Genomic DNA, 26,483 nt, shown 5'->3' with positions numbered 1-26,483 from the left:
CTTACATTTTTACCTTTAACAATGTTTCCAAATCAGTGGATATTGGTTGTGAAGCAAACTCATTCAGATTTTCACTTTTAAAGATAAGGAATAAATGGTGTTACAAAAGATTACGTTTAACATTAGTTTAACAAACACGGCTATGTTACTAAATTGCAGTAACACATTTAAATGCTAATTTAGATGCATCTTTAGCACAAAGATTCTTAAATTTATTAAAGACATGAAAAGTATCTTTCTAAAACGATGTGTAAAGGGTGTGCTGCAAATTAAATCCACATTCACTAGGCAATACAGTATTTTAGCAAACAGGTTTATTTGACTAAAACGCAATAATGTTTTTAAAGAATTCTGACGATATCTTTAATACAAAGGTTTGTTACATTTTTAATTTAAACATGAGATTCTAAAACAAAGTCTACGGTTATGCAGCAAAACACACATTCAGTTTAAATATGAACAAATATTTTAACAAAAATAAAGTTTTGAGTTTTGATTTATATTACTAAAACACGATAAAGCATTTCACGTAATTTTAGATGTATCTTTAACACATGTTGTCTTGCATTTTTACTTTTTGACAAAGAGAAATGTTTTTAAACATTAGGTTGTCTAACACATCTCTAGCAATGACGCTTTAAAGATGCTGAACAAAAACTTTACCATAAAATGTATTTAACATTTTTATTTCAACAATGATCATTTTAAATGAAATACCATACATTCATTGTAAAATGTAACAAAGATTCTTACATTTTTCCACCCAAAGTCTTTCAATCGATACTGAGCTCTTACAGGAAGTCAGAGGTCTGGGGTGGGAGGTTTTTCAGAATACGCACACACCCCCCTGATCAGACCTAATGGTGTCTTGTGTAATTCTGTTCAACAAAACAATATGGTGCCATGAGTTTCCTGGTGTTTTATGGTTTGCTTTCATTGAAAAGCATGGTGACAACCAAAAGTGTGAAAGAAGGGAGATAAAAGGGTTTATTTTGTTATAAAAGTTTTTCTTTTTACCCATCAAGTGCTCCATGTAACGTTGTGAAACATGGTAGAGATGTGGTTAAAGAAGTATTGCTCTTTGTAATACAGGCAACAATTAAATATAATTACTTAAAAGAATAGAAAGTTTTTAGAAATCATTTGCTAAATCAATAGTTCAAATTCAGAGGTTTTTATAGTATGCTGTACACAGTTATCATAAAACCCATGTAAATTCAAGTGTGAACATTTCAAAGAAATGGGGTGCTAGCATACTGGACAACAATCAAATGACTTGTGATATACACACACAAGATATTTGAACACTTAATTCACACCCTGAAACTACATTCATGGTACTGTTACGTCAGTTCGGTGTCAAACACAAATGCAAAGGCTGAGTTTACTTTGACACTCATATTTTTGGTATTAATTTACTCATTCCTGGACCAAACCCCACACTCAGAAACGTGTACATGAACAAAAATGTGTACTGTTGTGATGCCAACTGATCATCGCTTTACTGATTTTTATTTCAAGAAAACCACAAAGTCTACCAATAACTGATGAAGTAACATGTTTACAGGTGTGCATTTACTCACAAAAGTTCCTTTATTGCCACAATTGGATTTTTGTTTGTTGTAGAGTTATACTCATTTGTAAATAGTTGTTTGTTTAAATGTTGCGATATTTTCTAGTTTACAAAGATGTCAGTTTTAACACACACACACACACACACACACACACACACACACACACACACACACACACACACTTTAAAGTATCATTGTAATATCAAATTCACAACGACCAGTCCTTCTATACATTACACTAATGTACATAAGTACATTAACTTTGTAGTACGTTGCCTGAACCACAATAAATGTTTCTCCAAACCTGGAATAAAATAATTTGCCAGAGTGCCGTTTAAACATCTCATGTTTGACGTAATCAACTAAAGTTGTTTTCCCTGAAGACCCGTAAGAAGAGTTGTTTTTACAGGCTATTTGTTAAAAGAGTCCTGTTGTGTGTAATGGTTGTGTCAGATTATCACACCATACAAACACTTACTAACTACACACATGCACAAACACTGTACTCTGTACACAGATTTTAAACATTTAGCAAAGATTTTAGCAAATAGATTAAAGAAAATTTTTACCTAATATTATTGAAACTAATCAGGCATATGCGATTGAAGGAAGAGATATAACAGACAGTTTGTAGCATAGGGACGTGGTGAGCTACATGATGGCTGAGGGTAAAAGGGGATACGTCTGGATCTAGAAAAAGCCTTTGACAGAGTGGAGCATGAGTTTTTATTTCAGATTTTAGGAAAATTTGGGTTTGGGAAGAATTTTATAAAGTGGATACAAATTTTATATAAAGGGGCTAAAAGTCAAGTAAAGTGCAAGGGGGGTTTTAACAGGGGTTTTTAATAACTCCAGATCAATTAGACAAGGATGTCCGTTATCGGCACAGTTATACAGTTTAGTGGCAGAGTCTTTGGGGTTGGCAATAAGGGCTGAAAAGGAGATCAAAGGGATTGTTTTAGGAGAGAATGAAGAGATACAAAAAATGTATCAATACTCAGATGATACAACTTTAATAGTGAACGATGTTTTGCTAAGTTGAAGCCAGCCTTGTCAACATAAATAATTTCATGTGGGACTTGATTGGCCTCCAACTCAGTGACTCTCTGAAAGTAATTAGACACAGTGTATGTAAATGCTTTGCTGTATATCTACTGTATGTCCTAATGTACTCCAGGTTTATAGAGTAGTTTACTGCAAAACACACTGTGTATAGTACAGTAATGACTGTATTGCATAACCTTACCTGGACGTATTGGTGACGGAGTTCTTTGATGCGCTCACTGTTCCTTTCAAAAGGAACTTTGTATAGTTGTTTCATTCGAACTCTGTGTTTAGCTAGAGTCCGAGAAATGGATGTTATGCTGATTGCTGCAATGTTCCCAAAGACAAGGTTGTCCTCTACAACTCTGGACTGAATGTCCTTCAGTTTTATTTCATTGTCAGCAATCATCATGTTGACAATAGCAAGTTCCTGTTCTTCATTCAGTAGCTTTCCTCTGCCCCCTGAGGGAGGTAGACGTTGAATCCTTAGAGGGACAAAATACAGTTACATTTTAGAGACCGGAGGCATACAGTCACTCTAATAAATGATAAAATTATTTACACTTTGCTGTAGGAGAAGCAATATCCTACTTGTTGGTTTCTCTGAAAATACGGACAATGGATGCCACTGTGTCCCGGCTGAGATTTGGCTGTACTCGTTCACCAGCTACTCTGTATGATAGCCCGTGGTTTATGACATGGTCAATGATAGTAGCTCTTATTTGATCAGTTACCCCAGCTCTGGTCCTTCTTTGAGCGCCACCACGCATTCTAACTCCTCTACCTTGCCCCACTCCTCTCCCTTGTCCTTGCCCCACTCCTCTCCCTCTACCTTGCCCCACTCCTCTCCCTTGCCCCACTCCTCTCCCTTGCCCTTGCCCCACTCCTCTCCCTTGTCCTTGCCCTTGCCCCACTCCTCTCCTCTCCCTCTACCTTGCCCCACTCCTCTCCCTTGCCCCACTCCTCTCCCTTGCCCTTGCCCCACTCCTCTCCCTTGTCCTTGCCCTTGCCCCACTCCTCTCCCTCTACCTTGCCCCACTCCTCTCCCTTGCCCCACTCCTCTCCCTTGCCCTTGCCCCACTCCTCTCCCTTGTCCTTGCCCTTGCCCCACTCCTCTCCCTTGTCCTGGTACTCGTCTTCCTCTCCCTCGTGCAGGCATTTCTTTCTTTCTTTCTTTCTTTCTTTCTTTCTTTCTTTTTTTGTGTTGCTCTATATTGTTTCTTTTCCACACAAGATCAGCCCAAAGAGTCCTCTTTTAAAACATATGATCATGCGATTGAAAGAACCTCAACACCTGAGTGTGCTTCCTAGATGGGAATCAGCTGTGATTTATATATTTGCATAACTTCAATAAGCTGTTTCTCATTAGCAATGGAATAAGATACAGGGGATATATTTGTGTTTCAATTCACAATATGAACAGCTGTTCACTTTGACTTTAGCCTACATAAGTTATGTTTAGAACATGATGTTATCTGTTCTGACATACAGTGTGAAAGCATTTGTAAATTTGACTGTAAAATTACATTGTTTTGGTCTTGGTTGAGCTTGTGTGTAAAAGAAGTTCAAGCATTTTAAATTTGTGTTAACTGTATGCATTTTGTGTTAAAGCAACAAGAAATGTGTTAATATTATAGCTTACACAGACGGATGTAGTGCTAACTGTGTTAAGAGTTTTGGAAAATTGTTAAAAGTATTGAAAAATCTGTCATAGCAATCGTAAAAAACTGTAATTAAGCCAAATTTTTAATTGTATTATTGGGCAGTCCAGATAAAAAATATGCTTAGTTGGTGTAGTGAAAGGACACATTCTATTTGGCATAATATGGAAGCAGCAAATTGTTCTCCACTACCAATTAGATTTCTACCATTTGTTAAGTGCTTTACAAAGCTAAAAGACATCTTGGAACATTATACCATATTAAACAATCTGCAGGCTTGGAGAGATATTACAGTTTTTTACGATTGCTTACACACTAAAATTTAACTTTTCCCACAATTAGCAAAACCTTACACTCAAGGAGCAAAACACAACACTAGATTTGCACAACTGTAAGCATATTGTCAGCTTCACACTATTTGCAAAACATTACACACAGTTATTTGCAAAACACTAAACACACTTGTATACATCAGACACAGAAGTATATCATGATGTCACTTCCTTGCAATTCCAAAGCACTGAATGTCAAATTACCACACCTATGAGCCAATCTGTTAAACACAGCCATTAGGTGCACAAACACATGATTGCTAAATTGTAGACACACCAATCAGGTTTAAGCACTATAAAAATGCAGCAGGTAGGTTCACCTGCCTTCAACCAAAAGGGAAGGATTCAGAAGAAGAGTGAGGGTGAGAGGAGGTGTACACAGAGGAGGAGAAGGAGGTAGAGGAAGAGGAAGAGGCCGAGGCCGAGCCAGAGGTCGAGGAAGACCTGAAGCAGGAGGAGAACGTGCACAAAGAAGAAGAGGACCAAACTTATCAAATGACATTGGTGCAACACTAGTGGACCATGTTGTGAACCACGGATTGACGTTGAGGGAGGCTGGACTGAGAGTTCAGCCAAATCTTAGCAGATATACAGTGGCATCTGTCATAAGGACTTTTCGACAGGAAAACAGGTAAAAGATCTGTCTACAGTTACAGTGATCAGCCGCTTATTGTATGCACCATATCAGCACTTGTGATACCCCTTCCTGTGACATTGTACAGTAAGTTACATGTATTATTCTCTACATAGGATTGAGGGTCGGGAACAACAAGGAGGAAGGGGACCCATATTCGCGCAAGAACAAGAGAGAGCTATAATAAACATGGTTTTGGCCAGTAATGCTATCAGGCTCAGAGAACTACAAGCCAACATTATCGGTGACCATGCCATTTTCAATAATGTCCATCAGGTCTCTCAGTCAACACTGGCACGCATCCCGAAGACATCAGGTTCAAATGAAACCACTTTACCGAGTGCCTTTTGAGCGGAATTCAGAAAGGGTCAAACGGCTGCGGCATGAGTATGTGGAGGTTTGTATTGTTCACTTTAGCACTGTGATGTTGCATACTGCACACATGACTTTTTTACAATGACTGTATACTAGACCTATCCTGAACTACACAATCTTGTATTTCACTGTATTTCAGGGAGTTTGCAGATGGATACTGAGGAAATCCTGCATGAATTCATATATATTGATGAGGCAGGGTTCAACCTCACAAAAGCAAGAAGGAGAGGCAGAAATATCATTGGCCACAGGGCTATAATCAATGTCCCAGGGCAACGAGGGGGTTGTCCTCCATCATGCCAAAATGGGCCCTTACAACACACCTCACATTCTCGCATTTTTGGACCGATTGGACCACATCGTCACAGCAGATAATGAAATGCACCAGATGCAATACACGGTCATCTGGGACAATGTGTCATTCCACCGCTCTGCTTTGGTCCAGAACTGGTTTCAGCACCATCCACAGTTTACAGTACTATACCTTCCACCATAATCTCCGTTTCTAAACCCTATCGAAGAGTTTTTCTCTGCATGGTGGTGGAAGGTTTACGATCTCCAGCCGCAGGCTCAGGTACCCCTCATTCAGGCCATGACGCCTGTGACCAAGTCGACGCCGCAGCTGTGCAAGGATGGATTCGATGGATACGATATTGCTTGTGATGTTGATGAAATTCTCTGGCCAGATCCAGCTCGGCGAAGAGATAATGTATAGTATGTTTACTGTAGTATTTTCTGTACAATATTGTCAGTTTTTTTTTTTTTTCAAATTATTTTTTATGGTTGTTGTTGTTTACTGTAATTGTAACCTGTACTGGATACAGTATTTTTTTTGTCTGTTTGCTGAGCTAACAGTGTTATGCACGCTACTGTAGTAGCATGAAAACTGGGACATGTTTTGTTGTGATTCTCCATGTTGACTGATTTGGGTATATGGAGAGAAATAAATGATATTTTCCTCAGTCTGCAGCATTGGTCTTGTATAGTGTTTGTATAGTTGCACTTTTCTCTTTGTACTTCATTTACAGTACTCTAATCACTGACAATTAGACTTGCTAAAAGTGTTTTAGGTTAGCAACAGCAGTGTGTAACTGGTTCAAAAAGATTGAAGTCATATGAAATGTGTGTGTTTCGTATGGTAACAAAATATTCTTTTTATGAAGTCGTGTATAGTTTTGACAAAAGTGTTCCATTTTGCAAATGATCTGAAGTGTTGTGCTACTTTGGTGTAGGGTTGTGCTAATTGTGTGTAGTGTTTTGACAAACCGGGCCCTGTTTTCAAAATTGTGCTTAAACAATTAAAAAAAAAACTGTAAGACATATCTTAAAATACCCAGTTCTCTCTCCTTGTCTTCTCCACTTTCTTTTAATTCTTATTTCCCCCTAACATTACAAAACATCAGGCTTTCAGTGTGGTGGAAACTGGGAATATCTGAAATATCTTGCCTATTTCCAGAGGGGCAATATAATGTCCCAAAATCTAATTTTTACAAATATCTGCAGCTGCGACATTTTATAAAGCTCAAGATAGGCAAAGGACAGTTGAGAATGGACACAACAGAGATTGAAGAGGGATCATTATCAAAGATATATGGCATCTTGTCTAATAATTGTACTTCTGCCTTGGCGGGAATGAAGGGTGTGTGGGAAATGGACCTAGGTCAAGCCATTGAGGAGAATGACTGGGTTGTTGTATGTGATAATGTACTTCCCTTGGGATTCACAAGCTTAACTTAAAAAAAGAAGATATTCATTAACACAACAGGTCTGTGCTTCAAGTGTAACAAAGAAAAAGGTACATTCAGTCATTGTTTTTGGTATTGTCATAAAATGTTGTCATACTGGAAAAAAAAATACATGGGGTAATCGAAAGTTCTTCTTGAATTGCAGTTATTTATGACCCCATCTCTGTATCTATTGAATCTTAATGTGAACATTCTGTTAAAAAAGATGTAAAACAGTTATTCATTGTCCTGGTTTATTTAGCCAAAAAATACATTTTATTACTTTGGTCCTCATCACAGGCTCCATCTCTTAAAATGTGGATGTCACAGATTGCTATGTGGTTACCACTTGAAAAGCTCACATATGACAAACATAAAAAATCTGACAGATTATGGTTGATACGGTCTCCTCTTTGGGACTACATAAAGGAACTCCTTTAACATGCATACCGGATTGCTCTCAACTTCTTTTAATTCCATATGTTAAGGATGCTCAAAATTTATTTTATTCTTTACTTCTCTCTTTTAGGTTTTGAACACCCTGCAACTTGTATAGATCTTTGTTATGTTATATGATACTGCTGATGTTAATTTGACATTGGGGGCAAATAAAAAATTTTATGAAATAAAAAAGAAACATGAATAACCAACACTCATGGAAACATAATAAACAATTTGATAAAAAAAAATCGAATTCTATAGACTTTCTATAGCTTGGTGTCATTTATAATTTCACAACGTAGTCCTGCTGATAAATATTTAGGAAAACTATTTGCTAAATTGCTTGTTCATTAGGTGCTACTAGTTTCAAATCAAATTGGGAATGGAAAATGCACACAGTAGTCATGCGGATGTTTCAGTAGGTTTCAGATTCTGTGCAAATAGGTGATATTTCTATCTTTTATATCTTGCTTACAAGTATTTACATAAAAAATGTGCAGATTTGGCTTACAAAGCTAAAACAGGATGGGTACTGATATTACAGTTTTTTACAGTCGCTAGGACACATTTCTCAATACTTAGGTCACTTTTTCAAAACTCTTCACACAGTGAGCACAACAGTAGTATATGTGGGCTAAACTGTGGATCAATTGTCATTGCTTTGGCACAAAATGCATTCAATGACTACATCTTTCAAATTACATTAATTCTTTTCTCACTTCGACACAACAACCGCCAAAACTCTGTGTACCGACAGGCCAATGTGCACATGCTTACATACTGTTTTCAAAACTGTTAAACTTATGTTCAAAACAATAACATAATACAAAACTGAATAAGACAGCAATTTGCTACTTTTCTACAGTAATATTTTAATGAAATATATTTTACATCTTAAAATTAAATGCTATAAAAATAATTGGACAATTGGACCAACCACAGCTGATTCTCATTGTAGATGAACATCTGCACAGGTGTTACTCTTTCAATTTCATTACAAAAGGAGACAACTGCTGAATAGTTTTGTATTGTGATGTAAACATGGACCCAGCCAGAAATAGAGAAGTGGCTGAAAGAGGAAGAAGAGTGGCTGGGAGGGGGCGAGGAATACGTATGCGTGGTAGAAGAAGAATAAGAGGAAGACCAAGAGTTGTAGTCTCAGATGAGATCAGAGCTACTGTAATTGATCATGTAGTAAATCATGGTCTCTCAATGAGAGAGGCTGGTCAGAGAGTGCAGCCAAATCTGCAATGCTCAACAGTGGCATCTATTGTTAGAGTTTTCCAGCAAACCAACAGGTAACTTGTATTCTGCAAGGGCATTTGACTGAGTTGCACATTACAGAAGTAAATAGACTTGTGTGTAATTGCTTTTGCATTTCTGCTTAGGATTCAACGATTACCTCACACAGGTGGGAGAGGAAGGATGCTCACTAATGTGCAGGAAACTGCCATTGTTGATATGGTCATCAGAAACAATGGCATAAAACTCACTGAGATTCGAGACAGGGTCTTGGCAGACAACATTACTTTTGCAAATATTCACAGTGTAAGCATAACAACTATTTCTAGAGTCCTGAAAAAAACATCAGGTAAGGATGAAACAGTTGTACACTGTGCCTTTTGAGAGTAACTCTGAACATGTCAAGCAACTCAGGAACCAATATGTCCAGGTAAGATCACAATAAAATACAGAACTGTTTTTGAACAAAACACACACAAAGAAATTTTTTTAGGTAATGTTTACTACTGTAACAGCTTATGTTGCCTTGTGGATTTATTTTAGATAGTCATGGAGGTGGTGGCTCAGTGGTTGAGGCTCAGGGTTACTGACCAGAAGGTCTGGGGTTCAAGCCCCAGCACCACCAAGCTGCCACTGTTGGGCCCTTGAGCAAGGCCCTTAACTCCAGGTTGCTCTGGGGGGATTGTCCCTGTAATAAGTGCACTGTAAGTCGCTTTGGATAAAAGCGTCTGCCAAATGCATAAATGTAAATGAAGGCAGGCAAACATCCCACATTTTCAACTTTGTGGATAAGGCGGGTTTCAACACGGCGACGAGGAAGGAATGTGATTGGGAAGAGAGCCACAGTGGATGTCCCGGGCCAGAGGGGTGCCAACATCACAATGTGCGCAGCAATATCCACTGATGGACTGCTGTTACACAAACCACTAATTGGGCCACACAACACTGAACGTCTCCTTGCGTTCCTGCATGATCTCTATGGAAGGGTTGTGCTAGGTGAGGAAAGGGATGCAGAGAGAAGAAATCCGCCAACATTTATAATTGTATGGGACAATGTGGCATTTCACCACTCCCGTGCAGTCACCGAGTGGTTTGCAGCCCATCCCAGAATGGTGTCACTCTCCATTCCTCAACCCAATAGAGGAATTCTTTTCCTCATGGAGGTGGAAGGTTTATGACCACCATCCACATCAAATGTCCCTCCTGGACGCAATGAATGCTGGATGCCAGGACATATCAGCAGAAGATTGCCAGGGATGAATCAGGCATGCCAGAAGATTCTTTCCTAGGTGTATTGCCCTAGATGACATAAGATGTGATGTGGATGAGAACCTGTGGCCAAATGGAGAAGACCGAGTAGATTAGCATTACTATTGTATCTGTATCAGTGGATGGTGTGTATACAAATTCTTGTATTTTGTAATTACTTTAAAAATAAAAATAAAAGACATAAAATATATTGAAGCATTCTTCATAATGTCTGATTCATTCCAGTAACCTCTATTGCAGTGAATTATAAAAAGAGATTGTATAATGCTACATGTTGTTAGTGTTTTTTAGGTCATTGTTTTGTGGGTGACAAAGTGTGTTTGTTGGCTGTCAACCTTTGCTAGTGTTATGGAAGAATGTGTTGATTTGAGACATGAATAAAGTGTTTTGGTAGTTTTAGTGCATTTTGAATTTGAAATTAACTGCTGTGCTGAGCTGAAAGTTGGTTAGGAGAACTGTGTGAAGAGTTTTGAAAAAGTGACCTAAGTATTGAGAAATGTGTCCTAGCGACTGTAAAAAACTGTAAGCAAGTAGTATTCGACTGGTCATGTGATTCTAACATGGCAGCCGCATTTGTGAACCCTCTCCATGTACATAAAACGTGTTTATAAGGTTGCTGATATGACTGTAGTCTTCATTTTAATGCGAGTGCTCATAACTTTCTTCATATATTGCAAAATTATTATTTTTTAATTAGGAAAGAATTACTGAGTGCACCTTTAAGTAATGATGACAGTGGAATTTTATTATTTTTTTTTTGTTACCTATGGTTAGACTTTTTTTGTAATGTCCTGTTATTTAAAACCATATTGAGTGGGTGTATTTTTTTCAAATAACAGTACTTTGTGGTGAGACCAATATCGTAATGTTATGTATTTTGTCTTGTTTACTAAAAATAAACGGGACAGTAAGGAGCCATGTTTGATTTTTCTGATTTTATTTAGTTAAAGGTATAAATTATATATGGTAACATCTGGGATGTAGTGTTGTTGCGGCAAGCACCTGCATTTTAATAAAAGCTGTTCACTGTAAAATCTACTAAAAAGAATGAACCTTTTAGAAACTGGTCTTTATTGTACACAGTGTTTACAGTTTTTCTCAATTGCTAAAACACTAAAATCCATTGGCTGAACAAAGTTCTCAGTTGCCTGAACTCATTAATTGTGGAGTCTGTTGTCAATACCGTAAACAATTTCACATGGTAAAACACAATTTGCAGATCTCACTTAGACTTTTCAGCAAAACTCTGAACACATTCTCATTCTCAAAACACATTCTGCACTCTAATGCACATGTCATCCATACTGGTAAACACAAGTGGCAACAATCAAATACAAATAGAGAACACATGTCATTTGATTGAACACAACCACTCAAAACTGATTCAACCTGTTTCAAATGATGTGACACAACCAATATAAGCCAGTTCAGAGAGCAAACAGGTTGTTGAAGGTGGGAAGGAGAAAGTCTGAGAATGGATAGAAGAAACAATGTGAGAGGACGAGGACGAGTGCGTATGCAAGGTGGGCGTCGAGGAGGAGGAGGGCAAGAAAGAGGAAGAGGAAGAGGAGGAGGAGGAGGGCAAGAAAGAGGAGGAGGAGGGCGAGGAGGAGGAGGAGGAGGGCAAGGAAGAGGAGAAGGAGGAGGAAGAGGAAGACAAAGAGTGGAAATATCTGATGAAATTCGAGCAACAGTCATAGACCATGTTCTTGTCCATGGACTGACAATGAGGGAAGCAGGACTTAGAGTGCAACCCAATTTGAGCCGATTTTCTGTGTCCACCATAGTAAGGACATTCAGAGAAGAGAACAGGTACAGTATACTACTGTATTTTTGTAATAGCAAATTTACTGTACTACACTATATGCAACTGTTTCAATAGACATTTGCAAACTACATTACTGTATGTATATTACTGCATGCATTTTTTTGTAACTGCACATCTACTTTTTTTTAGAATTGCAAGGCTGCCACATGCAGGTGGAAGGACAGCTATATTCACTCCTGAGCAAGAGGCCGTTATAGTGGGCATGGTCCTTCAAGATAATTTAATACGACTCAGATAAATCCAGGAACGAGTGATACAAGACAACACACACTTCCAGGGAATCGACAGTGTGAGCATTTCCACAATTGACCGTGTCCTCCATCGTAACAGGATGCGAATGAAACAAGTAGACAGAGTACCTTTTGAGCGCAACTCACCAAGGGTGAAAGAACTGCGAGCTCAGTATGTGCAAGTAAGTGGACATTCAGAAACATTTACTGTAATCCAGATTGTCTACAGTACTAACACATATTATGTGAATGACATTACTCTTCAGTATATACAATGTATGTGAATTAGAAGTGCATACAGTAGGCCTAATTGTACTCTACAGTATATCACTGTCTCTGTACGACTTACACAATTCTAAATACAGTATATTGTATTTCTACACAGACAATATTTGACTTGGAATCCTTGGACAGACCCCATGAGTTCATCTTTGTCGATGAAGCTGGCTTCAATCTAACAAAGAGGAGAAGGAGAGGCCGAAACATGATTGGACAGCGGGCCATTGTTGAAGTCCCTGGTCAACGAGGTGGCAATGTCACAATCTGTGCTGCTATTAGCAACCATGGTGTTCTACATCACCATGTTACACTCGGGCCATATAACACCCAGCACCTTCTAAGATTTATGGCTAATCTAAGAGATATTTTATTTCAGCAGCAGGTTGAAGAGCAGCAGGGTCAAGAGCTAAATGAGAATCCCATTCCCACATATGTGATAGTGTGGGACAATGTCAGTTTCCACCGAGCTGCTCAGGTAAGGGAATGGTTTAACATCAGTGGGCAGTTTATGAACTTGTACCTCCCTCCATACTCGCCTTTCCTGAATCCGATTGAGGAGTTTTTCTCCTCTTGGAGATGGAAAGTTTATGATAGACAACCCTACACCAGAGTAAATCTGCTGCAAGCCATGGATTTAGCCTGTGGTGATATTGGTGAGGAATCATGTCAGGGCTAGATACGACACACAAGAGGCTTCTTCCCCCGTTGCCTCAGGAGGGACAATATTGCTTGTGATGTTGACGAAGTGCTCTGGCCTGACCCAGGCCAAAGACAAGAAGCACATTGATCACATGTTTACTCCTTTCATTTGTGTCCCTTTGAGTATCGTATACTGTAGTACAGTGCACTGCTGTAGACTGTACAATGAAAAAATATGAAATTTGTTTTGAGATTAAAAATGTAGTTCTCCCTGAGAACTATATGTTTTGAACAATGTGTTTTACATTTTTTGGTATATTGTTTACTGACTGCTTGATAGTGTATAGCATTTTGATCACTTTGTTTATGATTTGAGAGCAGTGTTTGATTTTGAACACAGGTAAAACTGTTTTGAGAGCAGTGTTTGATTTTGAACACAGGTAAAACTGTTTTGAAGCGAAAGTTTCATTTTGCAAGAGGAGTCAGAGGTTTTGTAAATAGTGCTTGAAGATGAGGTTTTGTGTTTAATGTTTTCAGAAAATGGAGCAAGGTTTCAGAAATTGTGTTTTAGCAATTGAGAAAAACTGTAAATCCGCTGGAGATTGTAAACTGATATTGTGTCCTGTCAACAGCTGGTGGCCATCTCAGTCAGAATGGACATCAGACTGGAACCAGGGAACTTGGGGTCAAGTATGAGGTTGTGGAGGAGGTCCTGACCTTTCTCACGGGCCTGGGTTGAACACATAGCTCTACGCCAGAGATTCACTAGAGAGCCACCTGTTTTGAAAGAGCAACATAATACTCAATTAAAGGAATTTTCAGAGTTTAATACAATTTAAAGGGGTCATGTTATGAGAAATCAAATTGACATATAAGAGGTCTTTCTATTATAAAAACATATGGTTTATTTTTCGGAACTCAAAACTTAATCCCCAATGCAATAAAAGCCTTTATTGAAACCAAGCAGCAAAAACGCCTCAATCTCTACTTCCGGGACTTCCCTAAATCATTTGGGGTACATTAATTATTGACCGCTTCAACAGCCCAAAAACATCAATGCCAACTTTTACATCAACATGCCCTTGGCCCCACCCACTGGTGCTTCAGTTCATAAACTAAGAGAGAAGGACAAACAAGGCCTAATGTGGCCTAACTATTTCTGCACACCAAAGGAGACCCAACTGGACTATTTTGAATTATATTTGTATTTAAACATGCACAGACAGACATCTTTGATCGCTTGATACATATCTCGCTTTTAAAAGACGAGTGTCAAGTTACAACTCTGAAGAGGACAAGCAATTTTCTGTCATTCAGCTGCTGCCTCTTGCTGTTTTGAGCACAAAATTGTATAAAACCTGGAATATTCCTTTAAGTTATCTGGAATGAGGTTGATTTTACGAATTTATTATGTATGTGATATTTTGCATAGGATATTTGCAAATAAAGTCATTTGCTAATCATTCTCCTACTGTATATCTTTAAAAAGTATTCTAAATCAATATTTTTGTCTTGTTTCCAGTTAAAATATCTAATCATCCTTAAAACAAGATAAATTCACTTGAGAAGCAAAACTGCATATGATAATACTAGTTGGCAAAAATGTTTTTTACACATTCCTTGATCAGTTTTGGTATTTAATTCAGTGCAACATAAGACCTTCCCTCTTTATTTCTGTCCAGTATTCATACATTTTGTGATTGCACCAAACATAAACTCTCTCCATTCCCCCATTTCCCCTCTTATTCTCACCAAGAAGTCGGTTCACAGTGGTCATCCAGCTGAAAATATAGAGTGTGTGGTTCTCCTCAGCACTCAGATCGGCGATGTTTGGCGGGCTGTCAGACTCCTGTAGCACCCGGCTCGGCAAAGGAGCCATGAACTTCTCTGACTTCTCAATGTTGCTGTGGAAATGAGCAGCTGAAACATACGCTGCTGAGTTGAGCCAGCTCTCTCCAAACTGAACCTCAGGAGTGGAGTACAACTTCTGCCTATAGCACAAAAGATGTCAGGTAAAACAGCTCGCCACAACTCTAAAACTTAAAACAGTGATTATATCAAAAGTTACATCATGGTGCCGTGGATGGCCGCCCAAGTAAGGAGCTCTCCAGTTCTTTTGCAGTTTTTGTTTGTTTGTCCTACGTTTAATAAAAGTAATTTATTTCAGATCAGTTTTACCAGAGACTTGCTGCTTGAATATTCGGCAGCACATGCCAGACAATCTTTTACCAGTTTTAGATTTTTCTGATGTTTTGCTTGAAATTTTATTCAGAGGAGCTGCGGTGCTGTACAAGCTGGTTGAAAGACACAAGCGTGGGATTCGAGCCGGCGTGCTTGTCAAGCTCCTTCAAAATACTTTTTCAAGTATTCTGAAAAGTTGAAAAAACTGTTTTCAGCTAACAACTCTGCATCAGTGTGGAGAGGCCTGAAAGACTTTACCAACTACAAGACACCATCCCCCAACACTGTATGGAATCAATAATTGGCTGACGACTAAATGTGTTTTACTGTAGATTTAAAAAGCCCAGTCTCACACACCACACCCGCTTTGACCTTCACAGCACACAAACATTTAAACCTCCTCACCTCTCCTGCTACTCTACCTGCACTTAAGATCTGTGAAGGGATGTGTGCCGGGTCTTCCGGAAACAGAAGATAAGAAAAGAACAGGGCCCAGATGGTGTTTTACCCACTTGACCAAAATTCTGTGCTGACCAGCTGGCTCCCATCTTCACACAGATCTTCAACAGATCACTAGAGCAGTGTGAAGGACGCTGGTTCGAGCCCCACAGCCACCCCCATTGTGTTCTTGAGCAAGGCACTTAACTCCAGGTTGCTCCAGGGGGATTGTCCCTGTAATAAGGGCTCTGTAAGTCGCTTTGGATAAAAGCGTCTGCCAAATGCATAAATGTAAATGTAAATGTGTGAAGTTCAATGTTGCTTCAAACAGTCGACAAAACTCCCTGTCCCAAAGAAACCCAAGATCAAAGGACTAAATGACTATAGACATTTTGCTCTGATGTCTGTGGTCATTAAGTCATTTGAGAAACTGGTGTTGGCCCACATGTAGGACATCACTAAACCTTTTCTGGATCCCTTGCAGTTTGCCTATTGAGCAAACAAGTCTGTGGATGATGCAGTCAATATGGGACTGCATTACATACTTCAACATCTTGACAGACCAGGAACTTATGCAAGGATACTATTTGTTGACGTCAGTCCGGCTTTTAACACCATCAACCCCGCTCTCATATGGACTAAATTAACTCAGCTCTCTGTTCCTGCCTCTATCTGTCTGTGAATCACCAGCTTTCTGACAGACAGGCAGCAGCTAGTGAGAATGGGGAAATGCACCTTCAGCACAAGTACAATCAGCACTGGTGCACCTTTGATGTGTGCTCTACTCACTACTCTTCTCCCTGTACAAAAATGACTGCACCATCAAGGACACCTGTTAAGCTCCTGAAGGTTGCAGATGACACTATTAGATCCAGGATGATGATGCGTCTGCATACAGAAGGGAAGTTGAACAGCTGGCTGTCTGATGCAGTCAAAACAACCTAGAGCTGAACTCGCTTAAAACAGTGGAGATGACAGTGGACTTCAGGAGGAACACCCTAACATTGACCCCATTCACCATTCTGAACAGCACTATGGCAGCAGTGGAGTCATTCAGGATCCTCACAGGACCTGAAGTGGAAGACCCACAAAGACACAATTTTGATAAATGCCCAGCAGAGGTTGCTTCACCAGTTGAGGAAGTTCAACCAGCAGGCGCTGCTGATACAGTTCTACTCAGCAGCCATTTGAGTCTGCCCTTTGCACTTCTATAACTGTCTGATTTGGTTTAGCTACATCAGAAGACTTCAAAGGATAGTTTGGACGGGTGAGAGGATTATTGACCACTAACCACCCTGCTGGTAAAATCACTCTTGGCCCTTTTCACCCAGCACACTACGTTTTCGGACCGTTTTCTGGCCGGCGCTACAGAGCACTGAGCACTGAGCACCAGAACAGCTAGGCAAAGGAAAGTTGTTTTTTTTTCCTCAGGCCATCCACCTCATGAACAGTCCCCAAATACTTTCCTTTTGTCAATACAACCATGAGCAATATTCAGTCCTACTACCTGTATATCCATATTTCATTTACATTCTTTAACATATCCTACTGCTTCTTCAATGCATTGCATCACCTACACATAACCGTATATCTGTATATAAAATATTCAAACAATATTCAAAATTCTTATCAACATCTACTATGACAGTAGACAGTATAGAGCTGTATAATCTAACATGGGGCAGGCTAAATATTTACAATGCATTCTAGCCAGAGATTTTATAGTGTTATGACCATGTGCATTTCACAGCTACTTTTTATTTTGTGTGGATTTGGTAACCTCCAAAACTTTCAATTGAGAATTTAATTCTTTATGTATTTGACATTGTTTTTATGAGGTTAGGTTTATCTCTTAAAGGTATAAAAAGAAAGAAAACCAGTTGCAAGGGGCAAATATTGCCCCTTGAAACTGCGAAGCTGGGTTGCACAAGAAATTATAGGTCATGTTTTGCAAATGTTTGAATTTGCTAATGGTCTTGACCTTTATTCCAAACACATTGTGTGCAATAGGTAAAAACTGATGTGGGGTTTAAAAACTATATCATGACATTTTATCAATTGTGCAATATTGTGTAAGCCTAACAAGTCACTTTTGCATCCCTGATATCTACCACGTACCACCTGTACTAGGCATATACTGCATATTATGTACTTTTCACTGCAGCCAAATGAGGCAGTTTGAGAGTCCTCCTCTGCTGCCCACAGCAGTCCCAGAATCTTGTCCTTCTTGTCAAAATCTGTGTCCTCGGATTCACTAATTTGCTGCAGAGACTACGAAGAGTAACAGAAAAAGAGGAATGTTTATTTAACCATTAAAGGAATAGTTAACCCAAAAATATTTTTTTTTTGATCATTTACTCACCCTCATGCCATGCCAGATGTGTATTACTTTTTTTCTTCTGCTAAACAGAAATGTAGATATTTAGAAAAATATTTCCATTTGGTTTTTACAATGCAAGTGAATGGTGGCAAAAACTTTGAAGCTCCAAAAAAGCATCATAGAAGTAGCTAATCCATATGACTCCAGTGGTTAATCCATATCTTCTGAAGTGATCCAATCAGTTTTGAGTGAATACATACCAAAATGTAACTCCTTTTTCACTGTAAATCTTCACAGCAGTCTCCTTGGCAATCTTGATTTCAAGCTCAATAGAGCGCAACAGTCAGGTTCCAGAAGTAAAAATCCCATTTATCCCATAGACTAATTGATTTTCAACGATAACTTATCTTTAAAGACTGAAATCGTGCTTGATAATGGAATTCATGGTGACCATCTACATTATCCACAGTACAGCTGAGACAGCTGACACAGATGGCTAAAAAAAATGGGCACTGTTGCACTCAGGAAGTATTAGGAAGTGTAGATGAGCTTGAAATCATGATCATGCTAGAGACTGCAATGGTAAGATATACAGTGAATAAGGAGTTGTATTGTGGTCTGTTTTCAACTATAACCTATTAGGTCACTTTAGAAGACATGAGTCACGTGGATTACTTTTATGCTGCCTTTATGTGCTTTTTGGAGCTTCAACATTTTGGTCATCTTTTACTTGCATTATATGGACCTACAGAGCTGAGATAATCTTCAAAAAATCGTAATTTGTGTTCAACAGAAGAACGTTATACACATCTTGGATGGCATGATGAGAGAATTTTCATTTTTGGGTGAACTCTTGACCCCATTTAAGTATACTTGTCAGAAAAAAAAAGAGAAGAATTTTACCTCGAAGAATGTTTGCCATTTAGTCATGGCATCAGGATGTTTAGTGGAACACTCTGTGAAACTTGAGCAGTAATCTTGAGCCAGCTCAGCCGGAACATTAATGTGCACCTGAATCTCACCCTTTCCAACTATACCAGTCTGAACTGCGGCCAGGAATGGAAGCACAGACATGTAGTAGTTTATACCTAGAGAGAACAACATCACTTATATTGTGAGAATGAAAAATTACAGGAATGCATGTAAAAACGGTAGCTTTCGCCTTTTGCTCCCTCTAGTGATGTAAATGTAAAACAGCACTTACATGCATACCAGCTTTGGGGAGAGATGCAAACAGGTTCGTAACTTTCCAGTCCACAAGTGCTGGTACTGCCCAAGGTTGGATCAGTCAACCTGTCTGTGATGCAAAGTTGGCATTTTAATGCAATTGGATTTAGAATGGTTTTAAGTGTCCGTAATACACATATTAAAAGTTACTTTTATTAAATACTATTAATATCAATAATAATATGTTAGTCAAGCAGCTCTTATTAGATGTCGCTAATAATTATTACTCAGTAATTACTTATGTTAATACTTAGTAACATAAACAATAATCATAAGCAGCTCACTTTTCTAGCCATATCATAATGATAAATTGATTGATACCTGATCTGAGTTTCCAGCCCAGCTGCAGAGGAAGGCTCCACATAGGGTTTTCTGTCGATCCAGGGCCCATGGATTTCATGTAGGGGTTAGTGGAGTTGATCAGCACCTTGTACAGGGCCATTCTCTGCAGGTAGTCCCATGGGTTTACCTGGATCATACCGTCAGCTGTGGGCAGCTCAGAAAGCTGACTTGGGGCTTTTTCCCAAAGAATAGGCAGGCCATTCTCAGTTACTACTGCTGCCTCGCAGAGCACAGCTGACAAGATTACAGCAACCACTATTTTAATGAAATGCATATTGGAAGATGTGAGTGGACAGCTGAAGCTGTGTGGGCAGGAGAGGAGCTTTTATCTATGGGGAATCAAAGGACTTTGACCATATTGATCCCAACTGGAGGCAGGGCCATAAAAGGGTGAGGATGTGGATGGAGGAAGTCAAAAAGAGTCGCAGGGCTCTATTTTTGTGATGGCGCTAGGTGCACAATATCTTATCAAATTTCTGTGAAAGTGCTAATTCTAAGCTCCGTTTTCATGCTAGCGCAAAGTACAAGTGCACTATCTGTGGTGGTATGCACACAAAAGCGTATTGCATGTTAATGATGTGGCACAAAGCACAATAAGCTAGTTTCCTGAGGAATTGGTCAGTGTGCTAAGAAGATGTTTCAAAAGCAGGTAACTCAGTTCCTGCATTTGCAGTTTGGTGACTCCACAAGCAGGTGGCCATGAAGTTCAAGACCAAACTTTGAAAATATAGACAAACATCAAATTATATATCGAAATATATATATATATATATATGTTTGGATTTTACAGGAAGTGGTTCTATAGGTTTTTTGACCACTTCGTTATTTTGATTATATTTCGATTGAAGTGTAATTTGAATAAAAAATATCTTTCTTAAATGTTTTTGCTGTTTTAACTTTTTTTAAGCAAAATCGATTGGTAGAAGTGAAGTGTGTGCAAAACATCAACAGCCTAACCTGGAATGTCGATACAATCACAGTTAATACTTGCAATGATTTGTCAGTAGATGAAAAATTATTAATAATACTTACAATCTCTATAATTTAACGGAGCCTACATCCAAATTTTGATGAGAATCGCTTTTTCCATCTGTTTAAAAGGAGCATGTCGCTATCAAAGAAATACAAAACAGCATAAATCCATATTTATATTCTTTTAATTCATTGCAACAATGCCTTTTTATGAATGTGCTGTCTTTGTTTATCATGCGTGCTTGAGTAAATGGAACCTCAGAATTAAATTGCACTTGACCCAGCCCATTAGAACTTTGCTAACACATAGACATTGTGCATGCTTGCACGAAAATACCAAAATTTCATGTTCATTGACTTTGCATGCACACACGTATGACATATTGCATAGCACTGCACTCTTAAAATAAGGACCGATATATGAAATAGATACATTTTTAATGAACATAAGTTGCATAATATACCTTCAAAGGAGATCTCAAGTAATATCAAATATACAGTGGCCCCAAAAGGTATTTGGATACTTGAGTCATCCTTAAAAAAAGACTTAATGTAACTGTATTAGATGATAAAATATCAAGCAAAAGCATACTTGTCAAAACATTTCACAAAAATAAGTTAGTTTTGGATGACGTACTGTTCAAAATCCCGACAAAAAGTATTGTAAAACTTGAGTTTGTTTCTCATGTTGATAGTGTATGTGCTGAACTCCACATGTGGTTACTCTTCTTGGACACCTGTGAGCACTTGAGGGAATCTGACTTCATACATCCACTAAAAATCACCAGAACACCAGTTGATAAGCCATTAAATGCATGGTGTTACCAAACACTCTTACATATTCTGGCCTTTAGAGACCCGGCCCTTATATCTGTTAAAAATGGATGTAGAAGAAAATGCCCAGACTGTGTCAAATTTTCTAAACATTTTCAAGACAATTAGAAAACAATAAAACAATATATATTTTCTGTTTTATTTTTCATAAATGAAAGAGATAATGCAACAAATCAGGACAAATCCAGAACAGAATTCATTATTTTCACACTGACATTTCATGAGATACAGAACTACTGGCTGTCAAACACATATTGAGCTACACAGAACACATAAGATATACATCAGCTACACCTAAATTACACATATGTATTTTCTCAGACACTTACTGAGTCTAAATAGATGAACAACTTACATTATTTCAGTAGTACACCCAAATGTCAATAGTCATATCATACTGTTCATGTGTTGTACTTGCTACAATTTACTTCCATGTTGTTTTGGACATCAGCTAGCAATGTCAAATGTATATCAAATCAATCACTGAAACATCAGCGCCACCTTGAGTAAGAAATAACATGTATCATAAGATGTATGTGTATATGGATATTAAATACTGATAATTCACCATTGTTGATAGTTCATTGTTCCAAAGAAAGTCAATGTGATACAGTATCTATTTGTATGAATATATTATTCATTTTTCTTGTAATAAAAAAAAGAAGATATCCTATGATAGTAAACTTAAATAGAAATGAATTAATAAAAAAAATGATATATATAAAACCCGGCACCTTGACACACCTCGGGTCTCTGTAGATCCTATACACTTTTGGTATTTAAACCATTATACATTTAATTTTTTGCAATTTGATAAGGTACAGGGGGTGGAATGAGGTCCCGGGTCTCTAAAGACCCAATGTAGGTTAAAAGAAATGTCAAAGTTCTGAGGAAAGCTTTAGCTTCATTTGTTTGCAGGTGACGCTTTGAGAATTTGTTATTTAATGAAAATGACATTTATACATTTTAAATTTTGACTTAAGTGTCCAATACTTTTTGAGCCACAATATGTTGTTAAATGTGTTGTTTACTTGAGTGTAATAATTCAAATAAAATGTCAATATGGTCATTGATTTGGTGAAAAGCATGTTTGGCCAGACAGAACAGAGAGCACGTGTCACTGGTCAAGTGTGAGTAACTCTGTGACATAATAGTTCCATGTCCCCATGTGTCACTGAGTGCAACCAAACATTTATGTAGCAATTCAGGCAATTAAACAGGAACGCTCACAATATGCCACTTCCTCACGTCCATGAAAACGGATTATGTACTGGACACACTTCTCTGCAGGTAAAAGCAGTGTATTCTTTAAGTTTGCATGCGAGTAGTATGAATAGATACCGGATATACTTGATCAGGGGGCGTGGGTATTGACCCATGAACCGAATATGTGACGTAATAACAACAACCGCAAAAATAATCTACTCTGGTTTTGTTAAACAAGCACCATTGAAGCACAGGGAACAACTTTCTTGGTAATATATATATATATATATATATATATATATATATATATACACAGCTCTGTAAAAAATTAAGAGACAGCTGCAAAATTATCAGTTTCTCTGGATTTATTATTTATAGGTATATGACATATCTCCCACATTCCAAATTAAAATATTGTCATTCAGGGAATTTATTTGCAGAAAATGACAACTGGTCAAAATAACAAAAAAGATGCAATGTTTCCAGACCTCAAATAATGCAAAGAAAACAAGTTCATATTAATTTTTAAACAACACAATACTAATATTTTAACTTAGGAAGAGATCAGAAATCAATATTTGGTGGAATAATCCTGATTTTCAATCACAGATTTCATGTGTCTTGGCATGCTCTCCACCAGTCTTTCACATTGCTGTTGGGTGACTTTATGCCACTCCTGCCGCAAAAATTCAAGCAGCTCAGCTTTGTTTGATAGCTTGTGACCATCCATCTTCCTCTTGATCACATTCCAGAGGTTAATTAATATAATACATTTCTTAAATTTAAGTTATAAATAAGTTTAGAGATTATTACAGAAATGTATTATATTTATAGGCTAATAATAATAATAAAAATCATTATTTGTTATTATTCAATAGTTTTGAATTTCCTTACTTGCACGTGGCAGTGCTTTGCAGACCGGTTAAGTCCTCAAGCCTTTATTTTGGAGGAAAACTGAAGAAGTTTCTGTTTCTAGTTGAGTTAAGATGTCAGTACAGTGAAATGCTCACATCTCCCCAGTCAGTCAACAAAAAATAAATAAATAAACAGGTGTCATTGGGTTCTTTTAGATTTGTAAAGTACCTTATAGCATCCTAAAGTTTATCTGGAGCACTCAGTGTACAACATCACACCAAATCGAACTGGTAGCACATGTCACTCAGGGCACAAGATAGAATTCAATAGAATGCCAATGCCAAAGTAACTGAACCGCATGCCCCCTCCCTTCAGTCAGTCAGTAGATTCTGGAGGGTATTCCAGAAAGAAAGGTTAACTTACCGTGACATAAACCCTGAACTCTCAGTTGATTAACCCAAAACTTGATTACTCTTGGTATGTGGGTTCCAGAACACCCGCACAGGATTAGTTCACTCAACCATGAGTTTGAAACTCAGAGTAAACACCACTTATTTTCTTTTCGATCCGATACCAAGTACTTTTAGTCCAGCATTACAGATATCGATACCAATACCTCTAATACATTTATTTTTTATGAATTCTTTGGATAAATCTTTGGATAAAAGTAACAAATTATTACTTATATTTTGTATATATTTATAAGCCTAAACAGAAATGTATTAGGCTGCTTTGTTTACCTTTAAATATTAGTAAGTATAAACAACATATAAAACCACAAATGTAACCATAGATATTATTATATGGCTACTATTACTAAAATTAAGTTTCAATATGAATACTACAGTAGCAAAACCACGGTTACTGCCGCCAAAAAAACAAACAAAAAAAAACTGTATCCATGCGTAGTTTTCATAAGGGTATCATTTACTAACCAGGATTAAGGATCATTATCAATGTTTTAACACCTATGAATTTAAATAAGCCTGTAAAAATGATCACTCAAGCCCAATATAATACATATCATGTCTAGGCTTGTCATTACTTGGTGTGAATAACCCCAGATGCTGTTCTTCTGCCATTACCTCAGGAAAACACTCACTGTTCGAACGAGCGATGTGACTGAAAGGGTCTTTTTTCCACTTTCGAAGCTTGGGATGCATTAATATTCATGTTATCTTAATAATAAAATAAATTCAGAATCTACATTTTTATGTGAGGATCAACAGTCTTGATACCACATCAGTAGCCCACGCTTAACTCAGAGTTTGTGTGCGTTCTCAGTGAAATCAGAAAGGAATCCACGAATCACAATGGAAACAGACGCTAAGATAGGCGCGCCATATTTCAGAAGACCGAGGTTTGCTTGAATGACTTCGAGCATTGAATGACATCAAACAAGCATTATTTCATCTTCACTCATAATATGAGCTACATTGGTTAAGGACTGAGAGTTTGCTTGACAGAAATTATACTGAATCATTGCGTGAATTTTAAAATGTATAAAACTATTTTATAAATATATATTATATACATAATTTATATACATATAAAAGCTTAATTCAACATTAATATTAGACCTCTCTCAACTACGTTAATGTTTAATAGGTTGACGGTTGTTATTTGTTTGCACGGATCTTCATTATTAACATTCATATTCTGTTAATATTATGATAATAGGCTATTGGGTTATGATATATTTTATTTTAAGATAAATTTTAATGGTATTTACCATGATCTGTGCATGCTAATTTTTTTACATTTTATTTACTGTATGTCATGTGAACTGAATGTAATTCCTTTATTTTTAATACCATTTGGGTTTTTAAAAACTTAGAATCATATCACCTTTAATTTCCCACAGTTGCTGATGGTCTCATTGTATTAATAGACCCTCTTTCATTTGTATTATCTCCCTCATTGGTCATCATTTTCCATTGATTTAATGTAATGTTTTTTAGTAGGCCACACATGATTAAAAATCTGCACTTATATAGCGCCTTTTTAACTGTAGCGGTATTCAATGCGCTCTGCACTACGTCTCATTCCCCCTTCGCACAAACATTCATGGCAGTGCAAGGTTTAGCCTGCCATTGGCCCAAGCCATGTGGAATCGTGAGGGCTGGGAATCATACCACCAACCTGGAGATTAGTGGACAACCTGCTTTACCACCTGAGCCACAGCCTCCCCCTTAAGATCTGCCGTAAAATGCACAATGTCAGGAGTCACATGTCCATTGTGTTGTTTTCACATTTGATGTGGCATTAAAACTTGTCATGTAATGTTGTCATGTACAGTAGGGTCCATTGGCCTCCAGCAACTTGGTACGTAATAAAATGATGTTGTTTTAATTGAAGATCCTGTGTCTGACTATAGATTGTAGACATTATAGATGTTCATGATCTTAGCATTCGGCAAAGTAACTCATCTCTTGCTTGTTAATAGGAATCTGTAAAAGGTCCCTATTAAAATGCAGAACAAAAATGTAATTTAGAGATGAACCATGTACAATTTCTGATGGAGTAGGGGAGGCTGAGCATCAGAAAGATACATCTTTGCACCATGTCACTAGGCAAGAGTGATAATGAAGTGGTTTGGAGATTATTACATTGAAATTTTGGATCCGTGGCCAGGCAGCAGGATCTTAATCCCATAGAGAACCTGTGGTCAATCATCAAAAGGCGAGTGGACAAGCAGAAGCCCACAAATTATGATCAACTCCGAGCACTAATATGGCAAGAATGGATCACCATCAGTCAGGATTTTGCCCAGAAGCTGATATCAGCATGCCAGAGTGAATTGCAGAGGTTATGAAGAACAAGGGTCAACACTGTA

At 37.9% G+C, this 26,483-nt stretch overlaps 1 protein-coding gene across 1 annotated transcript; it reads right to left on the bottom strand.

Annotated features, from left to right (window-relative positions):
* Nucleotides 1–11,216: 11,216 nt before the first annotated feature.
* LOC127621586 (protein leg1a-like) lies at nt 11,217–20,079 on the bottom strand. Its single transcript, XM_052095245.1, has 6 exons — nt 19,760–20,079; nt 19,416–19,508; nt 19,115–19,299; nt 18,044–18,162; nt 15,025–15,263; nt 11,217–14,049 (listed from the first exon to the last, which is right to left on the bottom strand). The coding sequence occupies exons 1-6, from the start codon at nt 20,052–20,054 to the stop codon at nt 13,898–13,900; spliced, it is 1,083 nt and encodes a 360-aa protein (XP_051951205.1). The 5' UTR covers nt 20,055–20,079; the 3' UTR covers nt 11,217–13,897.
* Nucleotides 20,080–26,483: the final 6,404 nt, after the last annotated feature.

The sequence above is a fragment of the Xyrauchen texanus genome, chromosome 28 (assembly GCF_025860055.1).
Source record: "Xyrauchen texanus isolate HMW12.3.18 chromosome 28, RBS_HiC_50CHRs, whole genome shotgun sequence".
Classification (NCBI taxonomy): Eukaryota; Metazoa; Chordata; class Actinopteri; order Cypriniformes; family Catostomidae; genus Xyrauchen; species Xyrauchen texanus.
The sequence above is the reverse complement of the archived record's forward strand: the minus strand, read 5'-3'. Positions and strand labels throughout refer to the sequence as shown.

Excerpts from the sequence above, each read along its gene's own strand:
- LOC127621586 (XM_052095245.1), bottom strand. The coding sequence starts at position 20,054 with ATGCATTTCATTAAAATAGTGGTTGCTGTAATCTTGTCAGCTGTGCTC. Across the intron at positions 18,163-19,114 it reads AATGGCAAACATTCTTCGAG|TCTCTGCAGCAAATTAGTGA; the intron begins GTAAAATTCTTC and ends TACTCTTCGTAG. Across the intron at positions 15,264-18,043 it reads TCATTTGGCTGCAGTGAAAA|GCAGAAGTTGTACTCCACTC; the intron begins GTACATAATATG and ends TTTGTGCTATAG.